The sequence below is a fragment of the Microcaecilia unicolor genome, chromosome 5, assembly GCF_901765095.1.
Source record: "Microcaecilia unicolor chromosome 5, aMicUni1.1, whole genome shotgun sequence".
In the NCBI taxonomy this organism is placed as follows: Eukaryota; Metazoa; Chordata; class Amphibia; order Gymnophiona; family Siphonopidae; genus Microcaecilia; species Microcaecilia unicolor.
In genome coordinates, this window is record NC_044035.1 from 261,051,858 (window position 1) to 261,067,079 (window position 15,222).

The 15,222-nt window shown below is 41.2% G+C and overlaps 1 protein-coding gene across 2 annotated transcripts in view; it reads left to right on the top strand.

Annotated features, from left to right (window-relative positions):
- The window catches only part of TBC1D23 (TBC1 domain family member 23), a 111,001-nt gene extending 96,434 nt beyond the window's left edge, over positions 1–14,567 (top strand). For both annotated transcript variants that reach the window (XM_030204069.1, XM_030204070.1), the window contains 3 exons: positions 4,632–4,767; positions 5,449–5,643; positions 12,739–14,567. In XM_030204069.1, the coding sequence (XP_030059929.1) occupies positions 4,632–4,767; positions 5,449–5,643; positions 12,739–12,820 (413 nt within the window). In that variant the 3' untranslated portion in view covers positions 12,821–14,567. The remainder of the gene's footprint in view (positions 1–4,631; positions 4,768–5,448; positions 5,644–12,738) is intronic.
- Positions 14,568–15,222: the final 655 nt, after the last annotated feature.

Sequence of the window (15,222 nt, forward strand, 5' to 3'; positions counted from 1 at the left end):
TAGTGGGTGCAGTGCACTTCAGGCAGGTGGACCCAGGCCCCCCCCACCTGTTACACTTGTGGTGGTAAATGTGAGCCCTTCAAACCCCACCACCAGTCCACTGTACCCACATCTAGGTGCCCCCCTTCACCTGTAAGGGCTATGGTAGTGGTGTACAGTTGGAGTGGGGAGTGGGTTTTGGGTGGCTCAGCACACAAGATAAGGGAGCTAAGTGTACAGCGCTGCGTACATCTAGTAGCGCTATAGAAATAAGTAGTAGTAGTAGTATGTACCTGGGAGCTTTTTCTGAATTCTACTGCAGTGCCCCCTAGGGTGCCCTGTTGGTGACCTGGCATGTGAGGGGGATCAGTGCAGTACGAATGCTGACTCCTCTCACGACCAAAGGGCTTGCATTTGGTCGTTTCTGAGATGGGTGTCCTTAGTTTCCATTATAGCAGAAAATCAGAAATGACCAAGTCTAAGGACGACCTAAATTTCAAGATTTGGCCGTCCCCAACCGTATTATCGAAACGAAAGGTGGACACCCATCTTGTTTCAGTAATATGGGTATCCCCACCCCTTCGCTGGGGCGTCTTGCGAGAACGTCCTCAGGAAAACATGGGTGCCCCTTTCGATTATGCACCTCCACGGGGCTCATTTTCAAAAGAGAAAAACGTCCAAAAAGTGACATAAGTCTGAATTTGGACATTTATCTCACAAAAATGTCCAAATCAATATTTTTGAAACCTTTTTAGACATTTTTCTCTGACGTCTGTCAGAAGGACATTTAAATCTCAAGGGGGCATGCCAGGGGCGTGTTCAAGGCAGGGCTTGGACGTTCCTAAGACTTGGATATCTTTCAGCCATAATGGAACAAAACAAAAACGTCCAGGACTAAAACAGACATTTTGAGCTAGACCCAGTACCCCAGGATCAAAGTCCACTGCACTAACCACTAGGCTACTCATCACTCCACACAAAAAGATGCCCTTACGCCCCCAGTGGTCACTAACCCCCTCCCACCCCCAAAAAATATGATTAAGAATATTACTTGCCAGACTCTGATATTATACTCAGGTCCATTAGAATAACATGCAGGTCCCTGGAGTAGTCTAGTAGTGGTGCAGTGCACTGCAGACAGGTGGACCCAGGCTTCTACCTTCCCCTACCTGTTACACTTGTGGAGGAAACTGTGAGTCCTCCAAAACCCACCAGAAACCTACTGTACACACATATTGGTGCTCCCTTCACCTGTAAGGGCTATGGTAGTGGTGTACAGTTGGGGGTAGTGGGTTTTAGGTGGCTCAGCAGATAAGGTAAGGGAGCAATGGTGAGAAGTGTGCCTGGGGGCATTTTATAAAGTCCACTGCAGTGCCCCCAAGGATGCCCTATTGCTTTCCTGGGATGTCAACTTTCCACTATTCTACCTATGCCAAGCTTTCTATTTTTTTTTTAGAACATCTGAGCCTTGTGTCTATTGTTTATCAGTAGATTTGGGCTTTGAATTCAGATCTGTAGATAAAAAGAAGGTCTCATTATAGATATCTAAATACCAGAGTGCTATTTTTCCATACTTCATAGCAAGAGTGTACATTCCCTAATTACCTGTCCCAATACAACTGAAGCTTTTACCTCCTCAGTGTATGTAAATGGTTTCATCCCTTTGTGGATTCTCTGATGCTGTGTGAGGCTTTCTTGCCAACCAAAACTTTTACCACACTCAGGATAAATATATTCTGTGTATTAGAAAAAGTGGCAAAAAGACCAAACGTCTGTCGGCGTGGCTAAACAGTAAGGTAAAGGAAACTATTAGAGCCAAAAAAACAATCCTTCAGAAAATGGAGAAGGGAACCGACTGAAGACAATAAGATAAAACATAAGGAATGTCAAGCCAAATGCAAAAAGGAGATAAGGAGAGCTAAGAAGGACTTTGAAAAAAAGTTAGCATTAGAAGCAAAAACACATATCAAAATTTTTTTTAGGTATATTAAAAGCAGGAAGCCGGCTAAAGAGTTGGTAGGACCACTGGACGACACTGGTGTTAAAGGGGCGATCAGGGAAGACAAAGCCATAGTGGAGAAATTAAATGAATTCTTCACCGAGGAGGATTTGGGAGGGATACCAGTGCCAGAAAAGGTATTTGCAGCAGACGAGTCAGAAAGACTAAATGATTTCTCTGTAAACTTGGAGGATGTAATGGGGCAGTTCTGCAAACTGAAAAGTAGTAAATCACCAGGACCGGATGGTATTCATCCCAGAGTATTAATAGAGCTGAAAAATGAACTTGTGGAGCTACTGATAGTAATATACAATTTATCCCTAAAAACAGGTGTGGTACCGGAAGATTGGAGGGTGGCCAATGTAATGCCGATTTTTTAAAGGGTTCCAGAGGAGATCCGGGAAATTATAGACCGGTGAGTCTGACGTCGGTGCCAGGAAAAATGGTGGAGGCTATTAAGAATAAAATTACAGAGCACATACAAAAGCATGGGCTACTGAGACAAAGCACGGATTTAGTGAAGGGAAGTCTTGCCTCACAAATCTACTGCATTTTTTCGAGGGGGTGAACAAACATGTGGACAAAGGAGAGCCGGTGGATATTGTATATCTAGATTTTCAGAAGGCGTTTGAGAAAGTGCCTCATGAAAGACTCCAAAGGAAACTGGAGAGTCATTGGATTGGAGGTAGTGTATTATTATGGATTAAGAGCTGGTTAAAAGATAGGAAGCAGAGAGTAGGGTTGAATGGTCATTATTCTCGATGGGGAAGGGTAATTAGTGGGGTCCCTCAGGGGTCTGTGCTGGGACCGCTGCTTTTTAACATATTTATAAATGACCTTGCGATGGGAGTAACTAGTGAGGCAATTAAATTAGCAGATGACACAAAGTTATCCAGGGTCGTCTCGTTGCAGGAGGAGTGTGAAAGATTACAAGAAGACCTCATGAGACTGGGGGATTGGGCGTCCAAATGGCAGATGAAGTTCAACATTGACAAGTGCAAAGTGATGAATGTGGGAAAGAGGAATCCAAATTACAGCTATGTCATGCAAGGTTCCGCTTTAGGAGTTACGGACCAAGAAAGGGATCTGGGAGTCATCGTAGATAGGACGTTGAAATCTTCAGCTCAATGTGCTGCGGCAGCTAAGAAGGCGAACAGAATATTGAGTATTAGAAAAGGGATGGAAAACAAGCATGAGGATGTTATAATGCCGTTATATCGCTCCATGGTGCGACCGCACCTGGAGTATTGTGTTCAGTTCTGGTCGCCTTATCTCAAAAAAGATATAAAGGAATTGGAGAAGGTGCAGAGAAGGGCGACAAAAATGATAGAAGGGATGGGACAACTACCCTATGAGGAGAGGTTAAGACGGCTAGGACTCTTTAGCCTGGAGAAAAGGCAGCTGAGGGGCGATATGATAGAGGTCTACAAAATAATGAGTGGGGTAGAGTGGACAGATGTGAAGCGTTTGTTTACACGTTCTAACAATAATAGAACCAGGGGACACAAGGTGAAATTAGAATGTGGTAGGTTTAAAACAAATCGGAGAGTTTTTCTTTACTCAGCGCTTAGTTAGACTCTGGAACTCATTGCTGGAGAAGGTAGTGACGGCAACTGGACTTGCTGAGTTTAAAGGGGGTCTGGACAGATTCCTGAAGGAAAAGTCCATTGATCATTATTACATTTTGGGTTTTTGCCAGGTTCTTGGGGCCTGGATTGGCCGCTGTCGGAGACAGAGTGCTGGACTTGATGGACCTTTGGTCTTTTCCCAGCGTGGCAGTGCTTATGTACTTATGTAAATGGTTTCACTCCTGTGTGTATTCTCTGGTGCATTGTGAGGTTTACCTTCTGACCAAAGTTTTTACCAGACTCTATACATGCAAATGGTTTCTTTCCCGTGTGGACTTTCTGATGCACTTTGAGAGTTACATTACAACCAAAGCTTTTACCACACTTAGAACATGTGAATGGTTTCACTGTATTGTAGATTTTCTTGTGTATTTTGGACATTTTTTTTTTGTTTGAAAATGGACCAAACAATAAAACATCCACATCACAAAATGTTTTTCCAAACAGCATTTTCAAAAGGAAAAGATAGACTTTTTAGACTTTTTGTAGAAAATGACCTTTCCTGTTCTGATTTTGGACGTTTTACAAAACATGTCCAAATTCAGACTTAGATGTCATATCCAAAAATGCCCCTTGTGCATTTGACTTGCCCAAAGTCACAAGGAGCAGCAGTGGGAATTAAACCCATGCTGCCAGGATCAAAGCCCTCTGCACTAACCATTAAGCCACTCCTCCTCTGTTTTGGACGTTTTGCATTTGGACGTTTTTTGTTTTTTTGGTCCATTTTCAAACAAAACCCGTCCAAATCGCAAAACGTCCATAGTATTTTCGAACACACAAGATTAAACGTCTATCTTTTTCGAAAATGACCTTCTTTCCTGTTCAGAACAGGAATGGGTTATGTATTAGATAGACTAATTGAAACAAGAAGTTTAAACTGTCTTCATTGTTTGGCTATTGCTGTTATTACTTCTCTAAAAACTTAATAAATAAAACAGATTAAAAAAAATCCTTGCTGCTGGTTTACTTGCTGTTCTTGATGCCTTCAAACCATTTCATCCAATTGCTGTTGTGCCTTCTTGCAGATGAAATTGATAACTCCTCCATGTCAGATGATGACCGAAAAGAAATAGTCAACATCCAAACGTGGATAAATAAACCAGATGTCAAACACCATTTCCCCTGTAATGAAGTGAAAGAGAATGGTCACATGCTACCCAGGTAGTCTCGCTGTGCAATAGTTTTTAAGCATTTTCCTATAAATTATATCATGGTGAGCGAGTTTGAGCTATTGTTTTTTAAGCTTATATGGTCTTTAAGAACCATCTCTTATTATGTGGTACTTCCTCAGTATTTGGATGGTTTTATACTACCATAGAAAAGCTGACCCTTTCCATGTTGCAGGCTCTTCAGGATGCACCACTTCAGTGGTGTAGCTAGGTTGGCCCCCCCTCCCCTAAAGTGCATCATCCTCACCACATGGGGGTGCACGGAGCAGTCATGCAGCTGTCTGCCCTGCCCTTGGTTCGCTACTGCACCACTGAAAAAAGTGACACATCCTGCTGGCCATGCATGCTTATTTATGTATTTTAAATCTTTTTTTCATTGAATATCATTATTTAAAAAAATGATTTTCTGTTTTATTCTTTATAATGATATCAACCAAACTATATTTTTCTGTAAATTGTGTCCAGTCCTCATGATATCCCCCATTTCTTCATGGGATGTGTTTTGGTTTAAGTAGTGGGTACTGTGCTGGCTTAGTGAAGGATAAGGTGGATCTAGTCTTTATGCCTGTTTTGTATATCAGCACAACAGAAGTGTTAGAAATATTCTGAATAGGCATGCATATCTTATTTAAAAAGAAAAATTACAAGTGTGTGTTCAATTTTTTTTTGAAAGTCACCTCTTAGTAACGGCCACCCATATGTACTGCTTGAGGGAGATCGGATCAAGAAAGGGATTTGCTTATATACAGTCCCGTCAAGCACTTAACTCGGTAATAAAGATCACTTCAAAGAAAAAACATCCTGAACTGATTACCTTCAAGTATGGAAATAGTAGTTCCTCAGGCATGGAGATTCTAGCAGTAGAAAGGTAAGCTAATCTTTGATCTCACAATTACTATAGTTAAATGTTTTCCACATCAGACTAAAGTTGTCTTACCAGTGGGTCCTGTATTTCATTGTCAAATAATCTTTCTGTGATTGGACATAGAATTTTTTTCCCCCAGCAGCTCTGCCGCCCTGTTCCCAAATAGCATGCCCAAGTAGCTTAGGGCACCCTTGCCAGTCTAAGGGCCAGAGAAATGCACCCTCAATGAGGCTCACTATTTACAGGGGTCACCACAGTAGTGGCAGCTGTCTTCTTCCCTGCATACCATCTCCATGGCCCTGATGGATAGTGGATCTCAGTGGTCTAACCATTGGGCTCAGGCCCCCCCTGTAAGCCTGTACTGCACCCTATCTCCTCATCTGCGGTGTCCTGGCATCTGGACGCCCGTCGCTGAACCTCGTCCCTCGCTGGTGTATGTTACAGGCATCCCTGGCGCCTGTAGTGATTCAATTATTGCTGCCTGTGCCGGCCCTGCAGACTTATCGGCTAGGTCCCTACAGAGAGGAAATGATGAAAGCGAGGGTGGGACCCGGCTGATGGAAGCCTGCAGGGTCAGCGCAGGCAGCAATAATTGAATCAGTTCAGACGCCAGGGACACCTTTAAGGTACATCAGGAAGGGACGGGGTTCAGCAACGGGAGGGTAGCTGCCAGGACACAGTGGAGGAGGAGAGATGTTGATGTGGGGTGTCGCCGCTGGGTGAGCCTGTGCCTACCCATATCGATGCCACTGTTTAGCAGAGGGATGCAGACTGCAAGCTCAGACAGTCCTCAGCATCTCTCACTGGTTCACATTTACACAAACTTGAGGTTTAGGTTTCAGTTTGATTTTGGTCAAAAACTTATAGCTTTCCCCAGCATATTTATTTATTTATTTAATTTATTTATTGGGACCTATTAACCACCTTTATGAAGAGATTCACCCAAGACTAATAGATTTTTCCTCCAGGAACTTTTCTGAACCCTTTTAAATCCATTTAGGCTTACCGCCTTGACCGTATCCACTGTCAACAAGTTCCACAGCTTAATTCTTCAATTTGTTTTAAGTGTGCTAACTAGTAGTTTCATGGAGTCTGTCCTAGTCTTATTACTATTTTGAAAGACGATATATAAAAATAAAACAAAAGAAGAAAATAAGATGATACTTTTTTATTGGATTAAATACATTTTTTTGACTAGCTTTCAAAGCCAGAACCTTCTTTCTGAGGTCAGGAAATTGAGTTAAAATATGGTAATAAATGTAAAACACAAAAGCATTCCAATGACAGTCTCATGGGGAAAGGCGGTGGTGGGGGATGAAAATAGGGAGAGTTGGATGGGTAATCAGGTGACAAAGTAGTATAATTTTATGGTTTATAATGTGATAGGAAACCCGTAGCATGTCATGTTAGTGTTAAGACAAGACATTTTATCATCTTAACTTCAAAGGTTATACATTATTGAATTGTTGTAAAGTTTCCTCTTAGTATTCCGACCATAAAGTCATTGATGCAATGCTCTGGTCTAGAAAAATACTCACCCACAGAGTTGTCAGTTTGGTTTCCTTTGATGTGGTTCTTGTTTGAGTTGATCTTGTTTTTAGCATTTGGCCTGTCTTCCCAATATTGCATCCTTGTTCTCATTTTTAGCATTGTATAGTATGTTGTACATTTGAGGAAGAACATGCTTAGGATACGTTCTGGCACAGTTTGCAACTTGGTATATTGTAGGGACATGTGCCATTCTGTTCTATTTGAGTGTCTGTTGAGAGTTTGCTTTTCACTAAATTTTGCTTCAGATTCAGTGGTTGTAAAAGACCAGCATTGGTGGAGCTGGGGATATTTCTTTCAGTAAATCATCCTACTGGAATGGTGGCTATATATTTTTCATGCTTTTTCTATCTCTGGATTGCATGTTATTACAAGTGGGGCTCTCTGAGCTTTTCTTTTCTGTGTACTGCAGTAGTTTTTCCTTGGGTGTTTTAAATGAAGAGGCAGTCTTCCTGGAGATTATTTTGATGTTGCAGCCTTTTTGTTTGAAGGATTCGGTGTGTATTGTGAGATGCTTAATTCTTAATTCTTAATTCTATCAGTTGTATCAGAGCATATGCAGTGGTATCATGTGACTTAGCTGTGTATAATCGACTTTATTTTTTTATATGTGAAGGGTGGAAGCTGGAATTGTGGAGGTAACTGCATCTGTCAGGTTGTTTCCTGTATGTAGATATTTGTATATAGCCATTGTTGATGGACATTGTGGTGTCTATAAAGTTAACTTTTTCTGTGGAGTACTCAATTTGGAATCTGATTGAAGGATGGGATGGATTAAGAATTGTAATATTGTTTGAGAGTCTCTTCTCCCTCAGTCCAAATCATAAGTGTCATCAATGTAGTGATAATATTTAAAGGGTCTGGTCTGACATTTATTCAAAAATGTCTCTTCCAGTTCTGCCTTAAAAGGTTGGCATATTGTAGTGCCATCCTAGTTCCCATGATTTGTAGATAGATGATATTATTAGGGCTGCACGTTAATTGCGATTAAAAAAATATGTAATTGAATTCATAATTAACCTTCTGATTCCCTCCTGCACCTCTCCCCGCGGAATGTGGTCCGGCGGCTCTCCCTCCCTTCCTGGACCACCATTAGTGGCTCTCTCTCTCCTCTCTCCTTCCAACCTGGTTTACCACCTTCGGTTTTCAGAAAGTTTTTGGCCCTGCAGTGTAAGTGTCAGCACTGAAAGGCTGCCTGTGCCATGCATTGGGCCGTTCCCTCTGACCTGCCCCACCCCCTTCTGATACAACTTCCTGTTTGTGGTGGGTCAGAGGAAAAGGCCTAGTGCATGGTGCAGGCAGTCTTTCAGTGCTGCTGCTGGCACTGCAGGGCTGAAGACTTTCTGAAAAACAAAAATGGTAAACTCCAAAGCTGCAGTATCTGTTTAGTGGCTGGTGGGGTAGCTGAAGCCCCCCCCCCCCCAGCTGAAGAAATCCGCTGCCTGAGGTTACCCCCCTTCCTCCTCGTAGTGCCTCAGGAGCGAGGAAGACAGCAGGGTACCTCCAGCCAGGAACACTTGTACTCCCCAAGTATGCTCAGTTTGTGCATGAACTGAGCATGCTCAGGACGTGCTGGCATCGGCGGCTGGAGGCACCCTACTTACTTGCTCGCACCTGAGGTAGCACAAGGAGGAAGAGGGCCACTTTGGCAGTGGATTTTTTCGACTAGTGGGGCTTCTGTATCCCCACCAGCAAAGGTATGATATCCAATGTGGGGGAAGGAAGGGAGAGGAAATGCATGCCCCCCCCCTCCCTCAGTCCATCCCTGTGCCACACACACACACACATGGACTGCTGGCTGTGCCCCGCCTTTGATTGTGCAATTAATCCCAATTAAAAATGTAAGTGGAAGTAGTTGTGGGATAGGTTGAATTTGATTTAGTTTGGTAACAGTTTTCAATGTGTACTGGTGGTCGAGGGTAGATGACTTTAGAAATTTGTCATGCAGTTATGCCATCTGCATGGGGAATTGTTGATGATTCTACATCTATTGTGATCAGGAAAGTGCTTTGAAAAAGGAGACTATGATAAAATGAGAAGAACAGTTTAAAAAAAAAAAAAAACTTAGGGGGCCAACTGAGAGGGTAAAAACTGTACAACAGGCATGGATGCTGTTCAAAAATACCATCCTGGAGGCCCAGGCCAAACATATTCCGTGAATTAGAAAAGAAAGACGGAAGTCCAAAAGACAACTGGCATGGTTGAAAAGTGAGGTGAAGGAAGCTATTAGGGCTAAAAGAAATGCCTTCAGAAAATGGAAGAAGGAACCGTCTGAAAATAACAAGAAGCAGCATAAGGAGTGTCAAAGCAAATGCAAGGCGCAGATAAAGAAGGCCAAGAGGGATTACGAAAAAAAAGATAGCATTAGAGGCAAAAAAACATAGCAAATTTTTTTTCAGTATATTAAAAGCAGGAAGCCGGCAAAAAAAAAAATCGGTTGGGCTGCTGGATGACCGAGGGGTAAAAGGGGTGATCAAGGAAGATAAAGATGTAGCGGAGAGATTTAATAAATTCTTTGCTTCGGTCTTCACCGAGGAAGATTTGGGTGGGATACCGGTGTCGGAAATGGTATTTCAAGCGGACAAGTCGGAGAAACTTACCGACTTCACGGTAAACCTGGAGGACGTACCGGGGCAGTTCAGCAAACTGAAGAGTAGCAAATCTCCTGGACCGGATGGTATTCATCCTAGAGTACTGATAGAAATGAAAAATGAGCTTGCGGAGCTACTGTTAGTGATATGCAATTTATCCTTGATTGGAGGGTGGCCAGTGTAACGCCGATTTTTTTTTTTTTTTTTTAAAGATTCCAGGGGAGATCCGGAAAATTATAGAGCAGTGAGTCTGACGTTGGTGCCGGGGAAAATGGTAGAGGCTATTATCAAAAACAAAATTGCAGAGCACATCCAAGGACATGGATTACTGAGACCAAGTCAGCACGGCTTTTGTGGGGGGAAATCTTGCCTGACCAATTTACTTCAATTCTTTGAAGGAGTAAACAAACGTGGACAAAGGGGAGCCGGTTGATATTGTGTACCTGGATTTTCAAAACGCATTTGACAAGGTACCTCATGAAAGGCTACAGAGGAAATTGGAGGATCATGGGATAGGAGGAAATGTCCTATTGTGGATTAAAAACTGGTTGAAGGATAGGAAACAGAGAGTGGGGTTAAATGGGCAGTATTCACAATGGAGAACAGTAGTTAGTAGGGTTCCTCAGGGGTCTGTGCTAGGACCGTTGCTTTTTAATATATTTATCAATGATTTAGAGATGGGAGTAACTAGCGAGGTAATTAAATTTGCTGATGACACAAAGTTATTAAAAGTCGTTAACTCGTGACAGGATTGTGAAAAATTACAGAAGGACCTGAGGAGACTGGGCGGCTAAATGGCAGATGACGTTTAATGTGAGCAAGTGCAAGGTGATGCATGTGGGAAAAAAGAACCCGAATTATAGCTACGTCATGCAAGGTTCCACGTTAGGAGTTACAGACCAAGAAAGGGATCTGGGTGTCGTCTTCGATAATACACAAACCTTCTGCTTAGTGTGCTGCTGCTGCGGCTAGGAAAGCGAATAGAATGTTGGGTATTATTAGGAAAGGTATGGAAAACAGGTGTGAGGATGTTATAATGCTGTTGTATCACTCCATGGTGCGATTGCACCTTGAGTACTGTGTTCAATTCTGGTCGCCGCATTTCGAGAAACATATAGTAGAATTGGAAAAGGTGCAGCGAAGGGCGACTAAAATGATAGCGGGGATGGGACAACTTCCCTATGAAGAAAGACTAAGGAGGCTAGGGCTTTTCAACTTGGAGAAGAGACAGCTGAGGGGAGACATGATAGAGGTATATAAAATAATGAGTGGTGTAGAACAGGTGGATGTGAAGCGTCTGTTCACGCTTTCCAAAAGTACTAGGACTAGGGGGCATGCGATGAAACTACAGTGTAGTAAATTTAAAACAAATTGTAGAAAGGTTTTCTTCACCCAACGCATAATTAAACTCTGGAATTCGTTGCCAGAGAACGTGGTGAAGGCAGTTAGCTTAGCAGAGTTTAAAAAGGGGTTAGATGGTTTCCTAAAGGACAAGTCCATAAACCGCTACTAAATGGACTTGGGAAAAATCCACATTTCCAGGAATAACATGTACAGAATGTTTGTACGTTTGGGAAGCTTGCCAGGTGCCCTTGGCCTGGATTGGCCGCTGTTGTGGACAGGATGCTGGGCTCGATGGACCCTTGGTCTTTTCCCAGTGTGGCATTACTTATGTAAATAAAAATAAAAAAAAAATACAAATTGAAAACTTATAAAATAAACAAATCTTAAAACAGCATGCAGAATAGCTGTAAACTGCTTTAGTTTTCACATCCTACTTCAAAAAAGCAAGCCTAGACTAGTTAGAGAGATTTATTGTTCCCATTTGATTTACACTTCCATCAGAGTGGTCAGTTGGAATTTGCAGATCTGCTGACTGATGCTCTGGTATGTTTCAATTTTGATTTTCACATTTCTTAGATGGATCAAAACGTGTGTCCAAGTTATTTAGGTCTGCTCTGTCAGGTGTTGCTCTGGTGATCCAGGATAAGATGTTACTCTGACTCTGTGGAGAAGAGAATCCAGCTTTCTTGCTTCTTTCCCATAGCAATGTGTTTTATTTAATTTTATTTTATTTAATGCAGTTCTCTTTTTCAGCTTGTTCGTAAAGTAGAGGTTCTGCTCCTGCATGGTCCTCACAATTTTATCATTTTTCTTCTTTTAGGGCTGATGGATAAGTTCATTTTGCAGTTTGTGACTAGTAGTTTGCAGAGTTTTTCTGCATAGCCAGAATTGTATGTAGTAGCCAAAAGATATTTCATATGAAGTTGTCTGGGGATGATGGTGTTCTTGCTGTATATAAAAAAAGGAAAGTAAAAGAAGCTGTTCAGTTTTGTTTCCTTGTAGGTCAGTTTGCTCATTTGTTTTATTATGTGGCTGTATATGATATCTTTCATCTTGGATAAAGGATATATGATCATTCCATGTTTCTGTTCAAATATGAAATTTGGTATGTAAGTAGATTTTTTTACTCCACACATGGTGGAAATATGGCACCCTAACTTACAAGAGACAGCTTGTGTTCTATTATTTAGCTATTAGAAAATTCTGTCTGCATGCCTTAGACAGAAAGGTGGCTTGATTGACTGGATGTGTATTTAGCTCACACCTTTCTCAGAAGTTCAAGGTAAATTCAGTTCTGGCATAGTAGGTATTTTTTCCTATTCCCAGCTTACAAGCTAGGTTTGTACCTAAGACAATGTACTCAAGCTTTTAGCTGATGTGGTTTTGTTTGAGATGGAGACAGTCTACAGTGTAGTTGATCTTGCTATCTGTATAAGCCTTCCTGTAGGATATTTTTGTTGTGGATTGTGGCATATGGTTTTTGTGGGATATTAAAGTATTTTAAATTAGCTGCTGACTAGATCAGCCAAAGTAAAATATCACATTTTCTATATGTAGAATAATAACAATACTATGCATTACTGTTGGCTTTCAAAAATTTATTTTTTTCTCCTAGATATTTGATTCCAAATGCAGGTGATGCTACCAAAGCCATAAAACAACAAATCATGAAAGTTCTTGATGCCTTGGAGAGCTAACGAGAAGAAACATATGAAAGCGTTTACTTAAAAGCTGAAAGAAACGCAAATGGCAGAGATCTGCGATAACCTCCTTCTTGTGACAGTAACCCAAAAGGCCTTTCCACTTGGCTGAGAGTGTCCGAGTAGCAGGGCCTGAAATAGAGTAAATAGATTTATTAAATATGTAAATTCCTGGAAGAAACTTTTTTTTTTTTTTTTACAAAAGGTGTATATTATAAAAGTCAGTTTTAAGCAGCATTGTTGTACTTTGACTTTTATTAAAAAGATACAATGCAGTTTGCTTGTGTACTAGGGAAATGTAACCTTTTGAAAAGGAAAAAGACTAAAGCATTACTTAAAATTACCTTTGGAAATATTATGTAGAAATGGTTTAAGGGTCCCAATTTGTGTACAACTGGATTTACATGCTGGCAGTCTCAAGGACTGAAAACTGATTGTTGAATGAGACCCAGCCTATTTAAATTATTCCAGTGTATAGTGTGCTGTAATTTACAAAAGCAAAACTTGTTCTAATAAGGAAAAGGTGAATTATCCTTTACATTTTTGCACAGCATGTGCAAGAACCATGATGGCACTTTCTGAGTGACTGCAGGGATACAACTGTACAAACAGAATACATAGTCTATGGATTAGTTCTATTTACTGCTGCTCTAGGATGTGGCAGAATGTGCCATGAAAACAAAAAGTTTAGAGAATATAAAAGGCTTCACAACTTGATGCACTGTGAAGTAGCTTTCCAAAGCCTCTGCCTCATCACTTTGTTTAGATTAATATTGTATTGGTCTATTTGCAGAGCAGCTGTAAATTTAAAGTCAAGACCTTGAGAGCTGAAAATTAAGTTCTTCATGCCCTATCAGCTGACTTTATTCAGGTTACCGGTTTCTGCTGTAGCTTTTTTCTTTTCTTTAAATGACATGGGATTCTAAAATTTGTGCTTCCACTTTGGTGTTAGCACTGTGGCTTCCTCTTAAATTCAGAAGATAGACTATCCTCACAGAGCAAGAATTACTTTCACAGGGTTATCCTGAGGGTCTCCTGTTTGGTGTCTAGGACCCAGAGGAAAGAGCACAATGAGACAGTGAAAAACCAGTAAGGAATCGTCAACTTGTGAGGCTCTCCTATTATATAGGGATAGTCTTTTATGCAAGTAAGTGGTAGAGAGAGAGAAATCCTCCTCTGTATGTTCATTAGTTTCTTTAAAAATCATTCTACCATCCCATTAATGGTCCAACTTTTGTGTGCTGCGGGTCAGTTTTGTCAACAAACATTACAAAGGAGACTTCTACTCCTCTTACATACCTGTGTGTGTGTAAAAAATATCCAATGTAGTCATTTTGAGTACTGGCTGCAGAAAACCTCCACATTGCGTTTTTGACCATTTAATAGTTTTTTTGGCAGTAGTAAACAACTCTGGCTCATTGGTTGTATATGTATAATAATCAGGTTGGTGTAGGTCACGAGCTAAGTCACTTTACTGCTGCACATATTTCCCTTTTTAATATGAAAATAATTACCTCTCATTCTTAACATTTTAAGATATTGCATGAAATGGCATTTGAGGTAAACCTCTATCACTGTGGTTTGCAATGGTTGTATATGGTCATGACCTAGCACAGTTTCTGATGAGTCTTGATCGGATGCCTCCTTCAGTAATTGTATTTTGCAGAATACTAATGTAAAAATGTTTGCTTTACTGTTTATAAATTACAACTATGTAAATAAACCAATACAAGTTTGATCATAACTATTCTTTTTTTTTTTTAATTATACTTAAAGGGGTCAGGAATGTTCGGTAGCCTGCATAGGGACAAAATAAGTCTTGAAAATGGAGTGGAATGGGACAGTATTTGGCATAGAGTTAAAACAGAGAAAAAAAATATGGGGGGGGGGGGGGGGGGAATTCAGTAGATGGTGTCCAAAGTTAGGCCTATGAAGATCTGCGCTAATCTAGTATTCTACAAAAGGCACTCTGAAAAGTCCTCTTTACAGAATACTAGCTTAGCACCGATCTCGTGCCTAACTTTGAACACAAGCATTTATGCTGGAGCCTAATTAATGGCAGTTAGTGTGTAAATGATACTATTCTATAACATCATGCATTATACTGGGAATGCCCCAAGACAACCATCCCCGTCATATGGCCACCTCCCCCCTTTATAATTTGCATGGCATAAGATTTAGGTGCATGTTCTAGAATAGGGTGCAAGGCAGATCTGTGTGTAACTCCAAATGAGTGCCAGTTAACACCAGTTATTAACAATTAATTAGTGTGCAGATCTGTGATCCGTGCGCAAATTTGCCTGCCCAACATTGGATGACATATTAATCCAGAGGACTGAGCTTAATAATGGGGCAGATGGGCCCAGGGTTCCAGAGCAAGTGTCTTCCTCCCCCCCCCC